A 23,742-nucleotide genomic window follows, 5' to 3' on the forward strand; every position below is an offset into this window, starting at 1 on the left:
AACAGGATGAAACTTGGTGGAGCTAGAATGTGTTCTTTTTTGTGTATATAACAGTGTTTTTTATTAACTCAGTTAAACTGGACAAATTGCTTGAAAGATTTTCCCCCTTTTTAAAAAATTTAAATTCAATTAGCCAACATATAGTACATACTTAGTTTCTGGTGTAGTGTTCAGTATTTCATCAGTTGTGTATAACACCCAGTGCTCATTGCATCATGTGGCCTCCTTAAAGCCCATCACCCAGTTACCCCATTCCCCTACCCACCTCCCCTCCAGCAACCCTCAGTTTGTTTCCTATAGTTAAGAGTCTCTCATGGTTTTTCTCCCTCTCTTATGGCTTCCCATTCAGTTGTCCCTCCCTTCCCCTATGGTCCTCTGCACTGTTTCTTATATTCCACATATGAGTGAAACCATATGATAATTGTCTTTCTCTGGTTGACTTAGAGATTTTATCTACAGGCTCATTTTTAGATGAAGCAATTGGTACTTGAAGAGGTTCCCTGATGTGTCTAAATTTACACAGGTAATAGTCAAGGTCAGAACTCCGCTCTCTTGACCAGACTACCTCAGTCTTCCGTACACTATGCCGTCTGTTTCAAAATTCAAAACCTACCAAAACTTGATGCTTTGTCTCCTCCAGAGTGACAGGTTAATCTTACACCAAGAAATTAAGTAAAAATAAGGGAGTGTTGAAAACTCTAGAAAACTGCCTTTTTGCCCAAGATCGTTGGCCAAGGTAGACCGGGTTTTTATTCCTTTCATTGACCTGGTCAGCTTGAAAAACTTAGAGCCTATTTCAGTTCTCTCCTGCATTAACTCCTTACTCACTTCCTCTCCTCAATTTTATGTATTAAACCAATAGAGAAAGTCTCCAGTGAGAGACATAGGAAATATAGTGATAAAAAAGCATATATACAGGGGTGGAAAGTCTGCAGAGAATTAAACTCCTTTGTCCAATTTTAAGATCAGCTTAAATGTTTTTGTGAAGATGAGAAAAGAATAAAATCCTTCCCTGTGCTGGCCACTGCAATCCTTGTACTTTTAGTACCCAGAGAAAGGGTGCTTTTTAAAAAAATACCCAACTGATTTTTTTCTTAAGTGGAGTTTTTGTGGGGAATTTTGGTGTTGAGGGTTGAAAAGGAATCACTAAACTGAGAAAATAGTGCTCAAATTTACAGAAACAGACTGGTCTGGATTTTTGTCTGTCTACTTTAGAGTTCTGGGAATGCCTACAGGGTCTCCTGCACTAAGTCTGGGAGTCTCTTCCTTCCCTGCACAGAGCTGTCAAGTGTCCACCCGGCTACTGGGGCGTGGAACCTTTGTGAAATACTAACCAGCCCTTTCTTGCACCTGAAGGTACCATGTTCTCTGTTACAAGTGGAATGAAGAGCCCCTAGTGAGCCCTGACACCTGTGCGGCCATTTTGGAAAAAGCTGGTCTTGACAACTGGGCCCTCGGAAAAACGAAAGTAATGTCTTCATGTAACTTTCCAGAAAATAAAATTTAATAATTCTGTTGGATTTACTGAGAATTGTAACATTTTACAGTGCCTGAAAATATTATGGCTTTTTTCTGTTATAGAATCTGTAGCTTAAATTACGGAATTAAGTTGATAATTTATAAAGGTTTTCTTCAGCAAAATTAAACACTTTCTTGTTTGTAAGGTTTCTTTTAAGAAAAGTTTCTCTTAAAAAAAAAGTTTCTCTTAAAGATTTATTTTCTAAAAAGATGAAATTTAGAGTGAATATACTTCATTTCAAATAGTACTGACAACATACTGACATATTATCTCTTTTTTGTGACCACCAAATATAGTCAGTAAATATTCAGAATGTATTAATATATAAATGAATATCATGTAGTATATAACATATACAGAATATATTCTGCAGAAAATCACAATGATCTGAATCACAATCATATAATTTGTTTTCCTAATTCTCAAATCTGTTTCTGTTGTAAACTTGAAATTTATCTGGAGCAAAATATTCACCATTGTTAGTAGACTTGCTATATGTGTTTGGATATCAGTGTGTTTATGGATTAGATTTGAGCCCTGAGAGATCTTAGTTTATTTAATCTCTTAGAGAATGAACGAAAAAAAATCATGACAAATTTTGTATATGGAAGTAACGTGGCTGCATAGGCTTCTCAAATATCCTCTCGCCTGAAAAAATGGGAGTGAGGAAATAGAGAGGATACCAGGTCTCGGGTACACTGAACACATCACTGGGGGACAATGGAAAAAGAGCCAATCTGCAGAAAAGAAGTACTCAGGAATTGACCACTCAGGAATAACCACTTCCAGCCATACCACAAACCTACAGAGACTGAAACAAACTTCCGTATCAGTTGCGTCTTGGGGTAGAAGATGCCGGGGAGAATTTTCATCATGTTTACATGAGAAGTTACTCCAAAAACAATTGAAGAGTTTTAAAAAATATATTTATCTTAGGCTGAGTGTCCCACATGTTTAGAAATCTCTGTTTACTTCAGTATTAAGTAAGGGGAGATTCTGAGTACTAAAAAGGTGTGTATTTTATTTACACCATTTTCTTTTAGGTGATCACAAAGATGACTTTTGTTAGGCTGAAATCTCATGATTTCTGGTCTGAAACACATGCCTAACTTCCAGTGGAGTTTTAACTTGTTAAAAGGGCCGTTTGCAGTTCCAGTTCTGGCTGGTATTTAAGTAGCATTTCAAAGCTATTTGTATTTTTCCACTTCACCTTTCCATCTCATTAAGATGGATAAGAGTATTCAATATGGAAACATTTCTAATACTGTGCAAAAAATAAATAAATAAATAGATGACCTTTTTAAACAGACTGAATTTTAAATGAATTGTCAACAGTGGAATAGACTAAATATATTAACATGTAGAATCCCATGTTTGCCTGTGGTGCCAAGCTTTCAAGTAATGGAACTGCCCAGAGGATTCTACATTCAATGTTCCCAGTTCTTATGGCTCAACTGTTATATTTGAATTTAAGTAACTTTCTTAGTGGATTCAATAAACTCTCTTTTAGGTGACTTTTATTAGTAAGTGTATCCTTTAAAACAACAACAACAACAACAACAAATCTTCGTATTTCCTGGAGGAGGTAGAAAACTCTAAAATAAGAATCACTCCAGGCTGTCAGGCTCCTCCATTTCCTCAATCCCTCTTGATTCTAGAATGGTTGAAAATCAGCCATCCTTTCTCCATTGGTGGCCACTGGGTCTAGTGAGAATGTTGTTCTGTCTGGAGCCATCTCTCTGCCTTACTCCCCTTAAAAGCCCCAGGGGGCTGCCTTATTCACCTTTGTATCCACAGGAGATAAGTACATACAGCAGATCTTATAAACATTTGATGAATGAATTGCTACAGCTATAAGTGTCCTCTATCTTACAACTAGATTTGTAAAGATTTTTAAATTTGGGAAATAGTTGTTTTTTAAAAACATAAAATTTAGCTTCGCTCAGAGTGTATGTTGCTAAAACTTTGATAAAAGAGCTGAACATCCTCCACTCTTAGTGGCCCATTCAGCAAAACCTGTTGCAAATAACACTATGATTGCTAAACAGTATTCCTTCTCGAAAGAGGTTTTTTTCAAGAACAAAAATCTGTACCGGTATAGCAAAATTCAGGCCAAAGAAGCAAAAGATAGTGCTGTCCAAAATCTAAAAAAGATTCAGAATATAATCTGTTCTTCAAAGCATAGCCCATGACAGTTTCACATTTGTGTGCCATAATTTTATTTGTATTTTATTTTAATTCTTTTAAGGTGTTCCTGAAATACTACCATGTGGAACAGTTAAATTTAATGCGAAAGGAAGCCATTGACAAGCTTATTTTGATTCAAGCCTGTGTCAGAGGATTCTTGGATTCAAGAAGATACCAAAAAATACAGGAGAAAAGGAAAGAGAGTGCTATAATAATACAGTCAGGTAATCACTCAGGTGGTCTCACGGTATAACAAAATATTAAATGTCTAGAGATGGACATAAAATCTAATATTATATACAAACCTCCATTCTTATGTAGCTTTTGTATTTAATTCCAGACTCTGTCACATTGATATTTTCTCTATACCAAATCTAAATCAGATTGTTTTAATGATTGACACTTTTAATATTTGAATGTTTTGTTTTAAATAAAATAATTTAATTTTTCAATTTTCTGCCAAGCATCAATGAAACACAGTTGACCTATTGTGCAAGATACGACAAGTGATTGAATTAATTATAGATCTCAGAAATCATTATTATAATCCACTGGACAATAACATTTTTCCTACTTTATTCCAAAGGTTATACTTGCCATAATTTTTTACCATTTGATTAAATCTCATTTTGTTAAAGGGCATCCATTTCTTTCTATTAACTGTAGGGAAATAATATTTATAATCATACTTCACAAATTTTTATTAAAACATATCAATAGACTTTAGGTTTCATTTTCCATTTTTCTGTGAGAAACTAAATTTAAAACCTGGCATGGATTAATACAGTATCTTTCAAAATGTGTTGATTGGACTTCCATAGTAAAAACTATATTTTATTTTGTATTCTGTATTTTATATACACACATGCTACAAGGAATGCACTCTGATATTTTCTATTCCAGCTTATTCCACTTCATTTTTAGATGCTAGATTTGGCCGACTAAGTCAATTTTATGATCCACTATGGATTTGCAGCCTGCTTTCTGAAGAACACTGACATGGCGAGCAGAATCACTAACATTTGAAAGATTCATGTTCTAGTTGCAGATCTGTCAGTTCATAATGGTTCATCTCTTTGGGGATTTAAAAGCTGGTACTTTCTCACTACAGAATCAAAATGCAAATCCCTATAATTTGGAATCCAATTCTTTATCCACGATTCTGAAATTTATAAAATACTTAAGAAAAGGTTTTTCAGGGATGCCTGGGTGGCTCAGCGGTTGAGCACTTGCCTTCGGCCCAGGGCGTGATCCTGGAACCCCAGGATGGAGTCCCACATCAGGCTCCCTGCGTGGAGCCTGCTTCTCCCTCTGCCTGGGTCTCTGCCTCTCTCTGTGTGTCTCTCACGAATAAATAAATAAAATCTTTAAAAAAAAAAAGAAAAGGTTTTTCATAACTCATCTGGCAATGAAACATGATATAATATTTATAGCCCTTTATTCATTGCCCATAGTAAAAATACTACTTTTCTGGAGAAACATTCATGTTTTTGATGATGGAATGCTGCCCTGACATGGGGAATGTTAAGGAGGATATATGTTGTTTCCTCTGAATTACCTTTATAAAATAAAAAAGTTTAAATCAGAATTCTGAAAAATACCTGATTCCAAGGACAATTAGCCAAAAAGTCCAAAACATATACTTAGATAATAAAGGCTTTCTCTCATAAATAACTGAAGTAAATTATTAGTAGATTTTAAGCAAATGAATACATTTTGTCTTTTTCATCAGCTTACTTCATCTCTTTCATTTTAGTTCATCCTTGAACTTGCCTTAATATAAAAGGCAATTAGTTATTTTCTTGCTATTACTTGTCATCTAGAAGAATCTTGTTAATGAACAATATTTTTTAATGAACAATATTTTTAATGAACATGTTCTATTTGGAGTCTTTAATTCTATTTTCCCCTTTGACATTGTTGGTCAAAAAATTTGTTTCTATTCACTTAAGTAATTTCCTTTTCTTTACTATGATTAACACTACTCTGGACCTTATATGTTTCAGCTGCAAGAGGACATCTAGTCAGGAAACAAAGAAAAGAAATCATTAACATGAAAAACACAGCAACCATTCAGACTCATGATCAGAAATTTGACTATAAGAAAAACTTTGAAAATGAAAGGTAAAGTGATGTTCATTCTTATACCATTTTAACATTATACGTTTTTCAGGATTCTAATATATATCCATTAAATGTCAGTGAACAGCCAGTGGCCACTCTTGTGTTCTTTGTCCTGTTTGGGAGTTCATTGGCGTTTCACCAATGACCGCCCTTTTGTGCCACAGTTTTTTCTCCTTCCTAGGTTTCTGCCAGATTGCTCTCTGCATTTCTGCTCCTAACTCTAAGTATCCTTTGCTAATTCCTCCTCTTCTCCCCATATTTAAATCCTCCTCCACATCTAAATATCATCTCTGGACATTCTCATTCATTCCCATGACCTTAATAACCAATATGCCATTAACTCCTAAGTCATAATCCAATCTTCAAAGCTTGGCACTTTGCCCTTTCTTCTCTTGACCCTTCATATCTATATTTCTAAGTGCATATTAGCAGATCCACCTGAATTCATTCATACAGAAGGCTTTATGTTAAGCTGTGGGGACACATAGATAAATAGATAAAACCCTGACCCTGACAATTGCTCACAGAATCATGGAAAGGAAATATAACCAATGAAATGCATGATTCTGGAAACACAAGTTAACTCTGCTATGAAACATGCAAAGGGTACAGTAGGGACATGGAAGATCTTGGTAAGTAGTCAGGGAAGGGATATAAGTATATAGATTTTGCCTTACTGGTAAAACTTAAGTTGATTGAAAGATGAGTAAGTTGTATCTCTTTATAAGAGATAAAGAGCATTTCAGCCCCAATCCCAGGACCCTTGTCTTTTTTTTTTTTTTTCCAAATGTATTGGGATCAAATTGACATATAACACTGGGTCAGTTTAAGATGTACAACATGGTGGTTTGATACACGTATATATTGTGAAACAATTACCATGGTAAAGTTAGTTAACATTTTCATCACCTGTAAGTACAACTGTGTGTGTGTGTGTGTGTGTGTGTGTGTGTGTGGTAAGAACATTTAAGAACACGTCTCTTAACAACTTTCAGGTCTATAATACGGTATCATTAACAGTCACCATGCTGTATATTAGATCCCAAAAACTTACTCATCTTTTTAAAAATTTCAACTTCATTAAGGTATAATTTTTATATAAAATTGTAAGATATTTGAAGTGTGCATCATGATGATTTGATAGATGTATACATTGTGAAAGGATTTCCCCATCTAATTCATTACCACATCCATCACCTTACATAGTTCTTTTTTATGCTTTTTTAATGAGAACATTTAAAACGTACTCCCTTAGCAAATTTCAGTTCTACAAAACATGTATAGTCCCATGTTTTACATGAGATCCTCAGACCAACTCATCGTATAGATGGAAGGTTATATCCTTTTACCAACTTTTATTTCCCCCACCTATCCTTCACAACCACAACTCTCTATTTCTATGAGATTGACTTTTTCTTTTCATTTTCAGATTCCACACATAAATAATACCATGCAGTATTTATCTTCCTCCATCTAGCTTATTTCATCCATCTTATCACAAATGGCAGGATTTCCTTCTTCCTCATGGCTGAACAATACTCCATTGTATACATAGACCATACCTTCTTTATCCATTCATCCATTAATGGACACTTAGGTTATTTCCATCTCTTGACTATTGTGAATAGTACTTCAATAGTACTTCAACATGGAAGTGCAGAGATCTCTTTGAGATAATTGTTTTGTTTCCTTTGGATATACAACCAGAAGTAGAATTGCTGCTGGTAATGCTATTTAGTTTTTTTGAGGAACCTCCGTATTGTTTTCCGTAATGGTACCAATTACATTCCCACCAACATTCTCACTGCATAAGGATTCTCTTTTCTTCTCATTATCACCAATACTTGTTTTGTCCTTTGTAATAGTAACCATTCTAAGAGGTGTGAGATGATATCTCATTGTGGTTTTGATTTGCATTTTTCCTGATGATTAGTGATGTTGAGTCCCTTTTCATGCACCTGTTGGCCATTTGAAAATGCCTTCAATCTTCTTTGAAAAATGCCTATTCAGATCCTCTGCCCATTTTTAAATCAGGTTATTTTTTATTTTTATTTTTTTTTTGCTATTGGGTTGTGTGAGTTCTTTATATATTTTGGATATTAATCCTTTATTGGATATATGAATTGCAAATATTTTCTCCCGTTCAGTAGGCTGCCTTTTCATTTTATTGATGGTTTCCTCTGCTGCCCAGAAGCTTTTTTATTTTATGTAGTCTTGTTTATTTTTGCTTTTGTTGCCTTTGCTCTTTGTATCAAATCCCAAAAAACGAAAAGCAAACACACAAAAAAAACCATGGCTGAGACCAAAATTATGGAGCTTACCACCTACATTTTCTTCTAGGAGTTTTATGATTTCAAGTCTTATGTTCGAGTCTTTAATCCATTTTGAATTGATTTTTGTATAGTATAAGGTAGGAATCCAGTTTCATTATTTTGCATGTGGCTGTCTGATTCCCAACACCATTCATTGAATAGACTATCCTACCCCCATTGTATATTCTACTAACCCCCATATTAATTCGTAAATTAATTGGTCATAAATGTGTGTGCTTATTTTGGGCTTTCTATTCTGTTCCATCAATCTATGATTTTGTTTTTATGCCAATACCACACTGCTTTGATTATAGCTTTGTGATCTAATTTGCTTATCGTTTCCTCATTAACTGTATTTTGACTAGTATAGACATTCTCTGGGGGTATTATGAAGGTATTCAAAATACTAGCATAGCCACTCTGGAAATTATAGGTTCTTAGTAACCTACCGAGTTCTCTGGTCCCTGGAAGAATAACAGAGATTCTGTTACACCTCCTCTTTACCATAAACCTAAAGATGCTATCATAGGCCTAAGAAATAGCAAGTGGAATTAGGAAATTTGAGTTCCAATAACTTTCCAAGTTTGACTCTAAGATAAGCCCTTCTGTACAAACAGATATCAAGATATATCTTTGATATATATCTTTGATATACAAGATATCAAAATTCTCCAGTGGCTTTCCTGAGCCAAAATGAAAAGTTTTTGGCAAGCCACCCCGCCCCCAATTATCATGTCAGGCTATGACTTTTTCACTGTACCTTAGCACCCTTTTCATGGCCATATTGCTCTTGTGAGGGTTTGGTCCTCATCAAAAGAAAAAAAAAAAGCCATATGGCTTAAAAAAAGAGAGCTGTAGAGATGTTATCTTCAAGGCAAGGGAATTTTGGAAGGATATTGGTAAAGTAACAATTGTGCAATTTTGGTCAACATATTGTATGATCATGAACTATAGCCAGGACACTGCTTCTCTTTAATATTGTAAGATATTTCCTGTGATCAGCATACTTTAAGCTGATGAAATACAGCCCATCAGCCTAGTGAACATACCCTGCTTCCTAGTCTCAAATTTAGATATATTTTCCACAACCTTTCTTCACTGTAGGTACTTCCTTTTGAAAAAGACATGTTTTGAAGTGATTAAATTCCTAGGATTTTAATGCCTCATTAAGTGAAAATATGCTAGGATATTTCTCCTTCTAAGTCAAAGCTGATTTTATCATTATTTGAGCAGCCGCCCATAGCTGTTGCCAGAGAGAATATTTGGGAAACACTTGATTGATGCGACTTGAGTTGTTTTTACTTTGAGCTTCTTCTGGCCCCTTTTACTATTCTCCCAACACCACGTAGTATGTAGCTATAGCCAGAAGAGGTAAGTAAGCTCCAGTTTAGTATTGTATATTCAGATGTGATATGTTTTACACAGGGAATCTTTTGTGAAGAAACAGACAGAAAATGCACTCTCTACTAATGAAACAGTCATGCCAGCTCCAAACAACAAAGAAAGTACATCTGTAGTGAAGACTTCCAATTTCAAAGTTGAAGAGGAAGCCACGATGGCTATTGAAAATAACAACAGAGGATACCAGACTCAGAAAAAAATGAATTACATCACTGGGGAAGAGGCTAAGCAAGAACGGCATCTGGTGAGGGACACTTGGACAGAAGAACATCCCAAAAAGAAGTACACAAAAGACCTGGAAGAAAACAGTACAATAAGGAAAGTGGAGAAGGAGGACAGTATGGTCCATAATTACTATCAGAGATATTCAGAGGAAAGGAATTTTGAAGAGTCAAAAGCAGCATATCTAGAAAAGAAGGCCCTATCAGAAAGGCCAGGCTACCCAGGACTTTGGTCAGTACAGAATGAGACAAAGCAGCCTTCTTTTAAAAAAACTTTGGAACCTAGTCTTAGCCAAAAGCCAGTTTATCAAAACGCAAATAGCAAGGAAAAGAAGACATCTGTAGTCACCCAGAATGCGCCAGCATGCAGCCCGCAGAGAAGCCATCCAGGGCCTGGGCCAGTCAGGGAGAGGCAGGCTAAAGCAACAATCCAAGCCCAGGAGGAAGACAGAGCAGCAGTTTTCATTCAGAGCAAATACCGAGGCTACAAAAGGAGGCAGCAATTGAGGAAGGACAGGATGTCTTCTTTTAAAAATCAAAAGATCGTTGCAACACCAATGGAAGTAACAAGAAATCCTCACGATTTGTATTCCTATCCCACAAGGTATGAGGAATCCTTTAATAACAGGACAAAGAATGACAAAGATTTGAAAGCAGTTTTAGAGAAAGAAGCATGTGATTTGGCAATCTTTTCAAAACAGGTATGTAAATAAACAGACTTATTCACTAGTTGAAATCTCTGGGAACCACACTGTAACCAAAGAAAACATAGTTAATTAAAAACTGATACATTCTTTCATCTGTTTTTATGGAACTGCAAACCTCCATAATGTCTCAAAGGTTTTGCTATTCAAATAGCCATAATTTTTTAAAACAATGTGCCATAAGAAATAGTAGAAGATAAGATAGAAATCTTACAGAATAAGGACACTCAACATCGGTTTTTGCAGCTAATTTCCATATCTGAGATCTTTCATTATAGCTAAAAAAGAAAGAAAGTTTTATAAATTCTCTGAAGTCTGTGCTCTTTTTTCTGCCACACATTTTGAGCAGACATCACTAGGTGTCAAAATTAGGCATGTAGCCATACTCAGACATACGTGCAATGAAGAGGAAAAATTTACATGTTACATCATGACAATGAGGAACCACAAAGAAAAGTTCCCTGTTGGAGAATATCTTGTGCCATGAGTAGACATGTTTCAGCTGTTTCTAAAAGGGGACAGGTAGCTCTAGGGCTTCTCATGGGTGGACGTGAAACACTGATAAATTAGTCCTAGGGAGGGTGAGACCACAGAAAGCAGCTCCTGGAAATGCCACTTCCAGATCTTGTTTTCTGTCTAGGTATTTGACCTTAAGAAAATCAGTTCATGTGTAGGCACCATTATTTTCTCCTATGTAAGGTGAAGGATTTTAACTACACGACCTCTAAAATGCATATTATAAGTTAATATGCACTACCAGGACAGTCAATAGCATATGAAATTTCGGGAGAAGTATCATTTGGGGTGCCTGGGTGGCTCAGTCAGCTAAGTCCAACCCTTGATCTCAGCTCAGGTCTTGGTCTTAGGGTTGTGAGATCAAGCCCCGCATCAGGCTCCATACCCAGCATGAAATCTACTTTAAAAAAAAAAAAGGAAGGAAGGAGGAAGGAAGGAAGGAAGGAAGGAAGGAAGGAAGGAAGGAAGGAAGGAAGGAAGGAAGAAAAAAAAAAAGACCAACCATCCTGAGTTAGATTAAAAAGGGATTGCCTAATGCTCATGGGTCCCTAAACTCTGCTTTTTTGACTCTTTAATAGTGGCTGAGTCCATGGGGAAGAAAGCACAGTAGCTGCTCTTAGACACCTCTTTCATGTTAGAGGTTTGGCCCAAACATCTCCAGCTCTGGCTGTTCATAGAGATCTATCAGCCCCTCCCTGTCCTATTTTCTTTAGCACAGGGAATAGAGAGTTTAATGTACATACAGTCCTTCCTTTCCTTGGTGCATACATTTTCTCATGCTAAAGACCAGATTGGTGATTCAAATCCTGACCTGCTGTGCATCAGAGGTGTTAAGGAGATGCAGAATTACCAAGTCATATCCCTAGAGCTGGCTAATCATGCTGCGGGAGTAGATCCTGTGCTCCATGGGGACAAAGCCAGAGGCAGAAAACAGGAGCCCCACCTGCAGCCCAGCAGGACAGCCGTGTTTCCAGAGCTAGTATAGATGAGTCAGAGGGGCTGGATGGAAGGAGTAGAGCCAGAGGAGAGTGGCCCGGAAGTCAGACTGAGAACACTGGAGTGGAAAGGAGGAGCTTAACACAATCCAAGGCAACAGAGGGGATCTGCACACTAAAAGCAGCTTGGCAATTGCTGCAGTGATGGGGACAGAAGCCAGGTCTCAGGAACCCCAGGAGGAGTTGATCAGGACAGAACTAATGCTTTGTGTAGCCTGACGTATTTGGCAGTTTTATTTTTTTTTATTTTTTATTTTTTATTTGGCAGTTTTAAATGGAGAATGTGAGATGTACAAGTAGCCCAGAGGGGGAGGCTTGGTCAGGTGAGGACTTTTCCAGACCTTGGGTTTTCAGACAAGGGTGGGTTTCGGAGAAGACACACAGAGTCCCAGGGGCCAGCAATCAGGAATTTACCAGACCCCAGGGTACCTGTGGAGCCCTCTGAATTCTTTTCCTTGATCTAATCTGACACATGACCTTCTTTTTAGATATCAAAGTTATCTGAAGAATATTTCATTCTGCAGAAAAAACTGAATGAAATGATTTTGTCACAGCAACTGAAGCCTCTTTATCTGGGTGTCTATCCTCATAAGCCAATTAATAGACGAGTTTCTTCTCAGCAGTACCTTTCAGGTAAAAAAAATCAGTAGAGTTAGAACTCCCTGAAGGGAAAAGCAGTGCCAGATCCTTTGTTTATTAGTTTCTCACCTTTATTCTATGGCAGATTTGAGGTGACTATGTTCCAACTGTTTGGGGGAGAACCTTCATTTCATTCTATTTCTCCTAAGTAGATAAAAGCCTCACACACCTCCTACTTTCTCTAACTTAATTCTCCTCTTTTTTCTTTTTTTTACTTTATATATTCTTTAGCTAGAACTTGGTATATGGCACCAGAAGGGAATAGAGAGGGATGGAGTTTGGGAGAGTGGGGTGGGGTGCAGGTTTGATAAAAGGGAGCAAAAAATAAAATATATCTATTCCCTTTGCCAATGTCTGCCACCTTAAGTAGAGTATGGAAGTTTCAGATCTTCATTCGGATATACAAACCCAAATGCATTATTAAATTTTCTTCTGATCAACCTAAGTCACACTCTGGTACGGAATTCAGACTCAGTATTTATCAGGCCTTCCTCTCCCCAAGGCTGTGCAAAGGCCCTGAAGCCTTATGTATCTACCAAAGGATCAGGTCGAGCCTGGGGTCACTACTTATTTGCCCTTAAAGTTACTGTTGGGACACCCATCTCCTTGCTGGCCTCATGACCCCTCCAAGTCGGGAGCTGTGGTGCTCCCCTACCTGCAGGGGACACCTGGAAACCGTCAAGTTGGGAGTCTCACCTGGTCCACATGTGCTCCAGGTAGCCCTCCTCTCTGCAGCCTTATCATCTCCCCCAGGGGGGCAGCCACTGAGGGCCTTGCAGACCTCTCTCTGGGAGAATCTGTACTTCTTTTCCCTCGCTTTCTTTGGAGACCTTGCACTCTCACCACCCCCACCAGGAAACCTGGAAGCACCTCTGCAAGGAGTTTGGCTCTTGCCAAAGGCCTATAAATACTGCTCACCTCATCCAACTTCTGGAAAATCCCTTAGGCAGGAAAATACTGAGATGAGCTTGGCCACTGGTCTGATATTGAAGGGAAAATATCTTAATGTTTCGGTCAGTTATCCTGCCATATTATTTTCAAGTCAAAAGCTACAATGAAACTTTAAAAAAAAAAAAGTGGCTCTCTGGCCCTTCCTACCACCACTGCTCTCAGGCCCTGGCCCAGAACCCCTTGCTGTTAAGAAGCAACTTAACAAGTCAGAGCCCAGGTACCCATTAGTTTGATGGCTGCACCTGATGAGTGTGGGGCATGGAGGTGCTGGTAGTATATATAGGAGAAGCATAGGAAGCCAGGTAGTGTTCCCTGTATAAGCAGCTCAGCCCTGTGCTTATTGGGAAAGGAGGGGTGGGGTGGGGGGTGATCTTCCTAGGTAGGGTGTAGATAGGGAGGGAGGAGCGGCTACTGATGTTTTGCTATGACTCACACTTTTAAATATCTTGGGGACTCTGTGTGTGTGTGTGTGTGTGTATGTGTGTGTGTGTGTGTGTTTAATAAAAATTGTATATATTTAAGGTGTACAACATGATTTGATATGAATACACAAAGCGAAATGATTACTATAGTCAAGCTAATTAACCTATCTTCTCTTCACACACTTACCTCCCAAAATGTATTCTCTTAGCAAATTCTCAGTATTCAATACAATATTATTAAGTATAATCACCATGCTCTATATTAGATCTCTAGACTTATTTATCCTATATCACTGCAACCATATGCCCTATAACCAACATTTCATTTCCTCCACCTCCCTGTGGCTGATAACCACAGTTCCACTCTCTGCTTCCATGTATTTGATCTTTTTAGATTCTGCAGATGATAAGTGAGATCATGCACTTCTTTTTCTTTCTGTGTTTCACATATTTCACGTAGCAAAATGTCTTCCAGGTTGACTCACGTAAATCCTTCTTTCTTGTAGCTGTATAATACTCCATTGTGTGTGTGTGTGTGTGTGTGTGTGCATGGGTGTTGCATCTTCTTTATTCATCTGTTGACGGACACTTTGGTTGTTTCCATATCTTGGCTATTGTGAATAATGCTGCAGTGAACATGGGAGCACAGATATCTCTTTGAGGTACTGATTTCATTTTCTTTGGCTATATACCCAGAAGTGGGATTGCTGGATCATATGGAAGTTCTACTTTGTGTTTTTTGAGGAACCTCTGTATTGTTTTCCATAGTGGCTGCACCAGTTTGCCTTCCTACCAACAGTGTGTAAGTGTTCCCGTTCTCTACCTCCTCGTCACGTTTGTTTCTCTTGCCTTTTGGTTATACACATCCTAACAGAGGTTGAAGTGATATCTCATTGTGATTTTGATTTGCATTTTCTGGATGATGAGTAATTTGAACAACTTTTCATATACTCTTGGTCAGTTGTATGTCTTCTTTGAAAAAAAATGTCACTTCAGGTCATTTGCCAAGTTTTAAATTGGGGTTGCTTGGTTTTTTGCTATTGAGTTGTGTGAGTTTCTTACGTATTTTGGATATTTAGTCTTTATCTGATATTTACTCTTTACCTTATTTAGGCTTTGCAAATACTTTCTCCTATTCCACACGTTACCTTTTAATTTTGTTGATGGTTTCCTTTGCTGTGCAGAAGCTTTTTTGATACAGCTTTTGGTATCACATCCAAAAAATTAATTGCCAAAGCCAGTGTCAAGGAGCTTTTTCCCTATGTTTTATTCTAGGATTTTTATGGTTTCAGGTTTTATGTTTAAGTCTTTAATCCATTTTCAGTTGATTTTTTTGTGTGTGTGATGTAAGATAAGTCCAATTTCTTTTTTCTTTTTTTCTTTTTTTTTCTTTCTTTCTTTTTTTTTTTTTTTTTTTTTTTTTTTTTTTTTTTTTTTTGCCTGTGGATACCCAGCTTCCACAGCACTGTTTGGTGAAGAGACTACCCTTTCCCCTTTGTGTGTTCTGCGTGCCCTTCTCAAAAATTAGTTGATCATATATGCTTGGGTTTATTTCTGGGTTCTCTATTCTGTCCATTGATCTAGGTGTCTGTTTTTAAGCCAATATCATGCTCTTTTGATTACCATAATTTTATAATATAGCTTAAAATCAGGAAGCATGATGCTTCCAACTCTGCTTTTCTTTCTCAAAATTCTTTTGTCTGGGACTTCAAAGAGACCTCAAGCAGCAGGATATTATTAGAAAGTTGAATTAGTTCACTTTATTTTTCTGTCTGACTTTATTTTTTAAAGGGCCTAAGAAAAATACCAGAAATAAATTTTTAGCTAATTGGAGAGGATTGTAATTCAGTGACATTTCTTTAACTACAGGTTTATAAGGGCCTTTTTGTTCTGTACACATGTAGAAAGGTTACATATTCAACTACACTTTTTTAAGGCTAACTTGGCAAACATCTGAGTTGTCCTGTGTCCCAGAGAGTAGCAGAGGAAGAGCCCACAAGAGAGTATAAGGTGGCCTAGACAGAAGGATCTGAGTAGAACTGGTGACCCAGAACCAAAGACAAAGAGAAGACATTGGCAGAAGTAGTAGATGCCAGTGACCAAAGACTAGACCGTGTTACTCTCAGCAGATGCCATTGAAAATCTAAGAGTAGCTACAGAGCAGATGGACTATCTTCATTGATGCTGTGAAACTGCAAAAGTCTGCACCCTCACCCCCAACTTAGATGTGGCCCAGGGGGGAAAGAGGAGGGTCAGAAACCTAAAATGCTCAAGCTTACTGGTAACACACTAGGAAAATTGAAAGAGACTGAGTTTAATTAAGATTCATTAAAAATAGTGCAACACTTGGAGCTCCTGGATGGCTCAGTCATTTGAGTAACCAACTTGTGATTTTGACTCAGGTCATGACCTCATGGTTTCTGGGATCCAGCCCCAGCTCCACGTGTGCTCCATGCTCAACAGGGAGTCTGCTTGAGAGTCTCTCCCTCTGCCCCTCCCCCTACTTATTCTGTCTTTCTCTCTCTCTAAAATAAATAATTAAAAAATAATGACGTAACACTAGAAAGTGGAAATGAGCACTAAGAGGTAAACGTGAAGTTCACTTTTAGGAAAACTAAGTTGCTTTTTTGTACATCTAAGTTGTTGTACACTGAAAATTCAACCATGCTGTAGACAACTGCATTTTTGAAAGATCATTCTGATTGCACTGCATTCATTGATGGCACAACGAATAAACACAGAAGGCCAGCAAGAGATGATGGTGGTTCAGATGCAGTGGTGGCTGACAAGGTGAACAGTCAGAAGCAAAGGTTAGTTGGTAGAAGACCTGCCAGGTAGGCAGGTGGATAAGTGTGTAGCAACAGAAGCCAAGAGATCATTCAGTAAGACCACTGGCCATGAGAAAAGAGAGCCTAGAGCAGGAGTTCAGACACATACAGATCAGCAAAGAAGAAGCAACCAGAGAGCTGGGAAGAACACCAGGAAGCCCAGTACCCGAGAAGGCCCAGGAAGAAGGTTTCTAAGGTGTCATACAGAATGATGTTGACAGAGCAAGTAAGAAGGGAATTATAAAATATCCATTGAATTTCTTATGCATTGACAATTACTTACTAAATTCCCCAGAATGTTTTTTAATGTTAGAATAAATACAAATGGAAAAGGGGATACAAATAACCATTATGCTACATTTTTGGAAATTTCACTTATAACATCTGCTAGGATTTATCATTGGATATAATCTATATTTGTATATTTTAATGATATATGCAACTTCTTAAAAAATTCTTAAATAGCTTATGAACATTTATCACATATATTTGTTTAAAGAATTCCAGCTGAGGTCACAAATTGGGCCAGATATTGCTTGGTCACTTGTCAGTATTCAATCCCTACAATGATTCTAGGTCTATTATTGTACCTTTGGATGTGTTTCTTTTACGTCAGGATAGGCAAACTCCAGGTTAAATTTTAGACTCTGATTTTCATTATAAAACAACCTGAGTTTGCCAATCTTCTAACAACATTGAGCCCCCACCACCCATTCTGTATTCCTCAAGCTCTAGTGATTTTCCCAGGTATCTTCATGCACTTGCTGACATCACAAGCTTCACACAGGTAGTCAGGTGCACATTTGCTGGAGGGAGTAGATTATCAGTCATAGTCAGCATTTACTTATCCTCAGAGTTATTTTGTGTAGATTGGTTTTGTCCTCCTCAAATAGATTTCCAACCCTATGCAAGCAGGACCATTTCATATACTACTCCATACTCGTTTTTCTGTTACCCTGGCACACATTCATCACACAGTAGACATTCAGCAACTGGTTATTAATTGGACAGAACACTGGTTAATTTCCCCCAGGAATTACAATAGAATAAAGTACAGTGGCCAGTGAAGATTTGAAAGTATGATTTTTACAATAACAAAAAAATGTAACATTACATTCTTTAAATGTTTATTGATTTGTATATATTATCTGATTTTAAACCCCTCCAGTCAGAAAAAAAAAAGATTCTCTTTTTTTTTTTTTTAAAGATGTGTTTACTTATTTTAGAATGAGAGAGGTGAGATGGGTTATGCAGAGGGAAACAGAGAGAGAAGTTCAAACAGACTCTGTACTGAGCACAGAGCCTGGCTTGATCTCACAACCCTAAGATCACTACCCGAGTGGAAACCAAGAGTCAGATTCTTAACTGACTGCCTTACTCAGGCGCCCCAGAAAAAAGGTTCTTATAATATATAGAAGATCATCAGAATTAGTAATGCAGAATTTGGCACCCCACAGTACAAGCAGCTGCCCTCACCTGCTGTGGCAGATTCAGCTGATGCACTGTTAGCTCAGATTCAACCGACCACCCTTGGGGACTGACCTTCATGGCAAACCGTGCCTCCCCATGAAAAATTTCACTTAGGAAACCAAAATCAAGCTCATTTACAAGTAATTCCATCATTAAAATAAGCCTAAGCATCACCTGAAACTTTAGTTCTGTCATCATTGTCAAAAACCAATAGGCATCTTCAACTACTTGCTACCCAGAACTCTGTTGGTAAGACTCAGTAAGCTTCAGCTGGATTCTGTAAAGTGGCCTGGGAGAACTTCTAACCTGTTCTAAAGAAAGCCCTAGAAAACGCAGCACAGGAGGGTAATTAAATTTTTCTCTTCTTTTTAAGATTTTATGTATTTATTTGAGAGAGAGAGAATGAGAGAGCGCACAGGAGCAGAGGAAGAGGGGTTGGGGAGAGGGAGAAGCAGACTCCCGCTGAGCAGGGCGCCTGATGGGAATGCAGGGCTCCATCCCCAGGACCCTGGGCTTGTGACCTGACCTGAAGGCAGATGCTCAACTGACCAAGCCACCCAGGTGCCTGGATAATTAAATTTTTCAACTTAATTTTAACAAGCTATAACCTTATTCTGTAAGGTTTCTCTTTCTGTGAGACATATTTTTTAATGTACACAAGTGTCAAGGTAAAATAATGTCCAAATGAAGACTGAGCAGCTAGTTACGAAGTTTAAAAAATAAAATAAGGTAAGTACTTGAACTACTTATTTTATATCTTTGTTTTGATAATAGCTATCATAAATTGAAACTGATAGGTGCTAACTGCACTTGCATTTTTGTTAAGAGAAACTTGGTATAGGATATGTATAACTAGAGTGTGGCTGTTGGATCATAGATCGCAATAAGTATACAGTGACATTCATTATTCATAAGTATACAATGACAGTGCATTATGTCTCCCTGAATGGTATTTTTGGGGGGATGTTTTTCTTCTTAATTATGGTACACCTGGCAATTTGTTTTGACCATTGTGAAGAGAAGAAAAAAGATTAATTGCAGGACAAATAAATTCTGGTAACACAAAAGCACATTCTCTTTCTTTCCTTTATAAAGAAGTATGACTATCCAACAGGCTGTAATTTTTTAGCGGTTTGCAAGGTTAACAAATAAAGATACTATTGTAATTCTCATGCTTCATTTACATAACATCAAAAGAAAATTCAACACTAGATCAAAGCAGTCCCTTGCCATGCACACACACACAGTGGATATAATACAAATGTTTTTTATGTTGCTTTGAGAATAAATGTTGGGGAGAAAAAAATCACAATTTTCCATTTATTTCTAAATTTTAAAGGCATTCAGACTCATGCAATTACCCTTAATACTTCAGTTATTATGATGCAGATTTGATCTGCTGTAGTTTTTAGGATTGCCTATCACCTTACCATTGTAATGCTGGCACCTAGAATTGCATTTTACAAACTACCAAGAATATATGACCACCTGTACCTATAAATGTGCTTACATTCATGAGAAAGCCAGGTAGCTCAAATAATGTGGGGTTATACATTTTATAGGATTATTTTTTCATTAAAAGTGAAAAGTAAAGAGATTTCAGAAGTTATATTGCTTCTCACCCACTGCTTATCTTCCTGAGTTTATTTGCTACCCCTCTTTCTTCATAAGAAGGAATACCAACTCTCCAAGTCTCTTAAGAAAACGAGTCAGTATATAAAATTAAGTGACTTTATTTATAATAAGTAAATAAATGATTCAGTGAGAATCATTAAATTATATATTAAATACTAATCATATGAAACAGTTTACCTTTCATAAATTTACACTCTGAATTATGGATTTCTGATGAATTAACTGAATTAGTTCAGATGAAACATTTGGCCTTTGATGGAAACAGCTACACTTTTTGCACTCAAATTATTACCCCTCATTCCATACTTTGTATCTAGTCTACATGTATCTACAGAGGACATGGAGCTAATATAGAAGCAGGAGAGTAATGAATATACTTCTCCCCCCTCCAACTTCCCTTTAAGTATTGATTCAGATGCACACACACAAAAAAACAATAATATTAGCAACACTGGAAACTTAATTTTTCTTTATGTATTTTGGCACCATATTACTTAGCTACATGAGATCAATTCAAAGAGAAATTACATAGCATAGTTTATACAATAATATAATCAACACATGTTTAATATATTTATAATTTCATATGCTATAGAGATAATACCCTTTTTTTCCAAATAGCTAGTATAGTTTTAAAACTTGCTCTTTTAAGGTTGTATTTAAATTCCGATTATTTAACATAATGTTAGTTTCAGGTGTACAATATAGTGATTCAGCACTTCCATACATCACCTGATGCTCTTCACAGAATTGAGTATCATTGATCTTTTTCCTTTGCCCTTTGCCTCTTTCTTGGGCTCTCTCCTTTCCTCAACCTCTTTTGTTTCTTCTAACTAGACATACTAGGCCAGTCCACAAACTTACACAAATCAAAATCGAACCAGATTACATTTCCTAACCATAATGTAATTGAGATAGAATTGAAAAACACAGGGGTGCCTGGGTGGCTCAGTCAGTTAAGAGCCTACCTTCATCTCATGTCATGATCCCAGGGTCCTGGGATGGAGCCCTACATCAGGCTCCCTCCTCAGGAAGGAGTCTGCTTCTTCCTCTCCTGTCCCTCTCGCCACCGCCCCCCCCCCCCCCCACCGTACTGCTTGTGTGTCCTTTCTCTCTCAAATAAATAAAATAAATAAAATCTTTTTAAAAAAAGAATTGAAAAGGACGCCCGGGTGGCCCAGTGGTTGAGCATCTGCCTTTAGCTCGGGTCGTGATCCCAGGGTCCAGGGACTGAGTCCCACATCAGGATCCCTGCAGGGAGCCTGCCTCTCCCCCTGCCTCTGTCTCTGCCTCTCTCTCTGTGTCTTTAATGAATAAATAAATTAAATCTTTTTTTAAAAGTTGAAAAGCACAAATGAGCAAATTAAAAATCAATAAGATAATCTAAAGAAATTATGATTAGAGCTATAAATTATTTTGAATTAATAAAAATGAAAGTAGCCACATAGAAAAACTGTGAATGGAATGCAGTCTATACTCATAGGAAAATTCATATCATTAAATGTTTTTGTTATTAACTGAGAGAAAATAATGAAAAAAGATTATAACTTGGGAAATTTTTAAAGTAAATTAATGGCTATTCAACACCAGGAAAAACAGAAAAAAGAATAACTACAATAACACAAAAATAGGCCAAATATCTAAATGACACTAAGGTAATAGCTTCATTTAAAAATAATTTGAAAGTAAAATAAATTCCTATTTTCAAAAGAATACACAAAAAAAATTAGAAATAAGAACATTACAACAAGTGTAGTTGATAATACTGAAATCTTATCATACTATAAATCAATCAATTTCACAAAAACAATTTGGGGCTGGAACATAAATTTCTGAAAAGAAATTAGTCAATATAATGATATGCCTGTCAAAAAAAGTTGACAACTCAATATTTTAGGCAATTGGCATCTTAAGTTCATGAGACAAATAATTCCTACATTATGTAATCTGTTTGAGAAACAAAGGGATAAAGTGAAAACTACCTATTTTATGAAGGTCATATCCTGAAACCTAAGTCTGACAAATAACATTTTAGAAAAGAGGAAGGAAGAGAATGAGGCAGTAGAGGGAAGGAGGGAGGGAGGGAGGGAGGAAGGAAGGAAGGAAGGAAGGAAGGAAGGAAGGAAGGAAGGGATGAGGAGGGAAGGAAGAGGTGAGGGAAGGAAGGAAGAAAGCTATGAGTCAGTCTCAAGAGATTTAGAGGTAAAACCAAGTGCCATTCTGACTAATTGAGTGCAATATTACATTAAAAGAATCTCTTAAGAGCACATATTAATGTAACGGTATCAAAAAGTCAAAAGAAAAAAGTCATCTTGTTAACCCTGAAACAGTTTTCAATAAAATAATACCTGGTCCTGATGAAAAGACAAACTCTTAGTCAATGAGCAATAGAAGGAGATTCTTTAAATTGTCAAAATCATCATTAACTGTAAAACACTGGAAGCAGTTACAGTAGAAAGTGGAATTAAGATAAGAATGCTGATGAAAACACTTTTTTCCATGATTTGGGAATTCTACCGGATGTAATAAACAGGAAACAAAAGTCTCTATAAAAGCATAACTATTGAAAAGGAGAAGTTGTTAGGGCATTAATACCAACATGAATGTTGGTCTTAAAAAATGCAAAGAATGAACCAAAATGATTGGTACTAACAATAGAATTCACCAGGGATATATATGTGGATAGAAAAATGGATATCCTTCCCTATAAAGTTGGAAAAAAGAGTTCATTGGATATAATAACAACAACAACAAAAAAGAAAAAACAGGGGGGTGGATCTTGAAAGATCTGGCAAGAAAACCACAAATAAACAAAAACATGTGGACAATGGTATAATACACTGTGTTTCTGGATTGGAACATAAGATACTGTAAACATAACTATTCTATAATTAATTTCTAGGTTTAAAAAGAAAACAGCATTCAATGTCTATGAGATTTTCTTTAGAACTTAAGAAAGTGTTCCTAAAGACCATTTGTAAATTTCAGGAAAAAGGAATAATTAGAAATGAGGATTTTCTTTATTAGATAGTAAAAAGAATAATACAAAGCTATAATAATGAAAACCATATGCCTCTTATAAAAATCAACCACAGATTAATGAAATAGGTTAGCCCTAAAATTGACCCTGGTATCTATAAAAACCTGTCACAAAAAGATACACAGCAAAACCATAAGAAATAGATGGATAATGCTTAAAATTTTTCTGATGTGGAGAGAAGAAATAAGATAATCTTACTTCAGGCTGAAAACCCAAATATTTCCCAGATACATTAATGATTTCATTGTAAGAAATAAACCAAAAACAATCAAATGATATGGACTGAGTCTTCACAACCTCTGCTTGAGAAAGGATGAAACATAAGAAGTTATAAAAGGACTTAGAAGAAGAGAGGTGCTATCTTTGGACTAGATAAGCATTAAAACCTTCCAGAGATTAGAAAGCATCATTAGAAGTTAAAAAACCAAATGCAAACTGGATGAAAAACTTAGAACAAATGGAAAAGGCAAACATGTGTATTGCGCAATGGGCTCTTATAAATAATTAGGAAAAATATTAACACCCCCCCAATGGAAAAATGGGTACAAGACATTGATTTACTTATAGAAGAACAAATGCAAATGGCAAATAAGCATATATATGATCACCCTAGAACTAAAAATACAAATTAAAATAAGTTCCTGTTTTTTATTTATCAAAATGACAAGGATAAAATATATTTAATAGTGATAAGAATGTGCTAATTTAATTATTCTCAAACACTATTGGTAAGACTGTAGAGTCAATGTTTTGAAAAGTGATTTAGCAATATAAAAAA

At 36.6% G+C, this 23,742-nt stretch overlaps 1 protein-coding gene across 1 annotated transcript in view; it reads left to right on the top strand.

Annotated features, from left to right (window-relative positions):
- MYO3A (myosin IIIA) overlaps nucleotides 1–23,742 on the top strand; it is a 226,976-nt gene that overhangs the window by 179,297 nt on the left and 23,937 nt on the right. Inside the window, exons 25-29 of the mRNA XM_041767407.1 lie at nucleotides 1,357–1,468; nucleotides 3,768–3,930; nucleotides 5,713–5,830; nucleotides 9,568–10,465; nucleotides 12,468–12,612. Coding sequence (XP_041623341.1) covers nucleotides 1,357–1,468; nucleotides 3,768–3,930; nucleotides 5,713–5,830; nucleotides 9,568–10,465; nucleotides 12,468–12,612 — 1,436 coding nt within the window. The remainder of the gene's footprint in view (nucleotides 1–1,356; nucleotides 1,469–3,767; nucleotides 3,931–5,712; nucleotides 5,831–9,567; nucleotides 10,466–12,467; nucleotides 12,613–23,742) is intronic.

The sequence above is a fragment of the Vulpes lagopus genome, chromosome 8 (assembly GCF_018345385.1).
Source record: "Vulpes lagopus strain Blue_001 chromosome 8, ASM1834538v1, whole genome shotgun sequence".
Classification (NCBI taxonomy): domain Eukaryota; kingdom Metazoa; phylum Chordata; class Mammalia; order Carnivora; family Canidae; genus Vulpes; species Vulpes lagopus.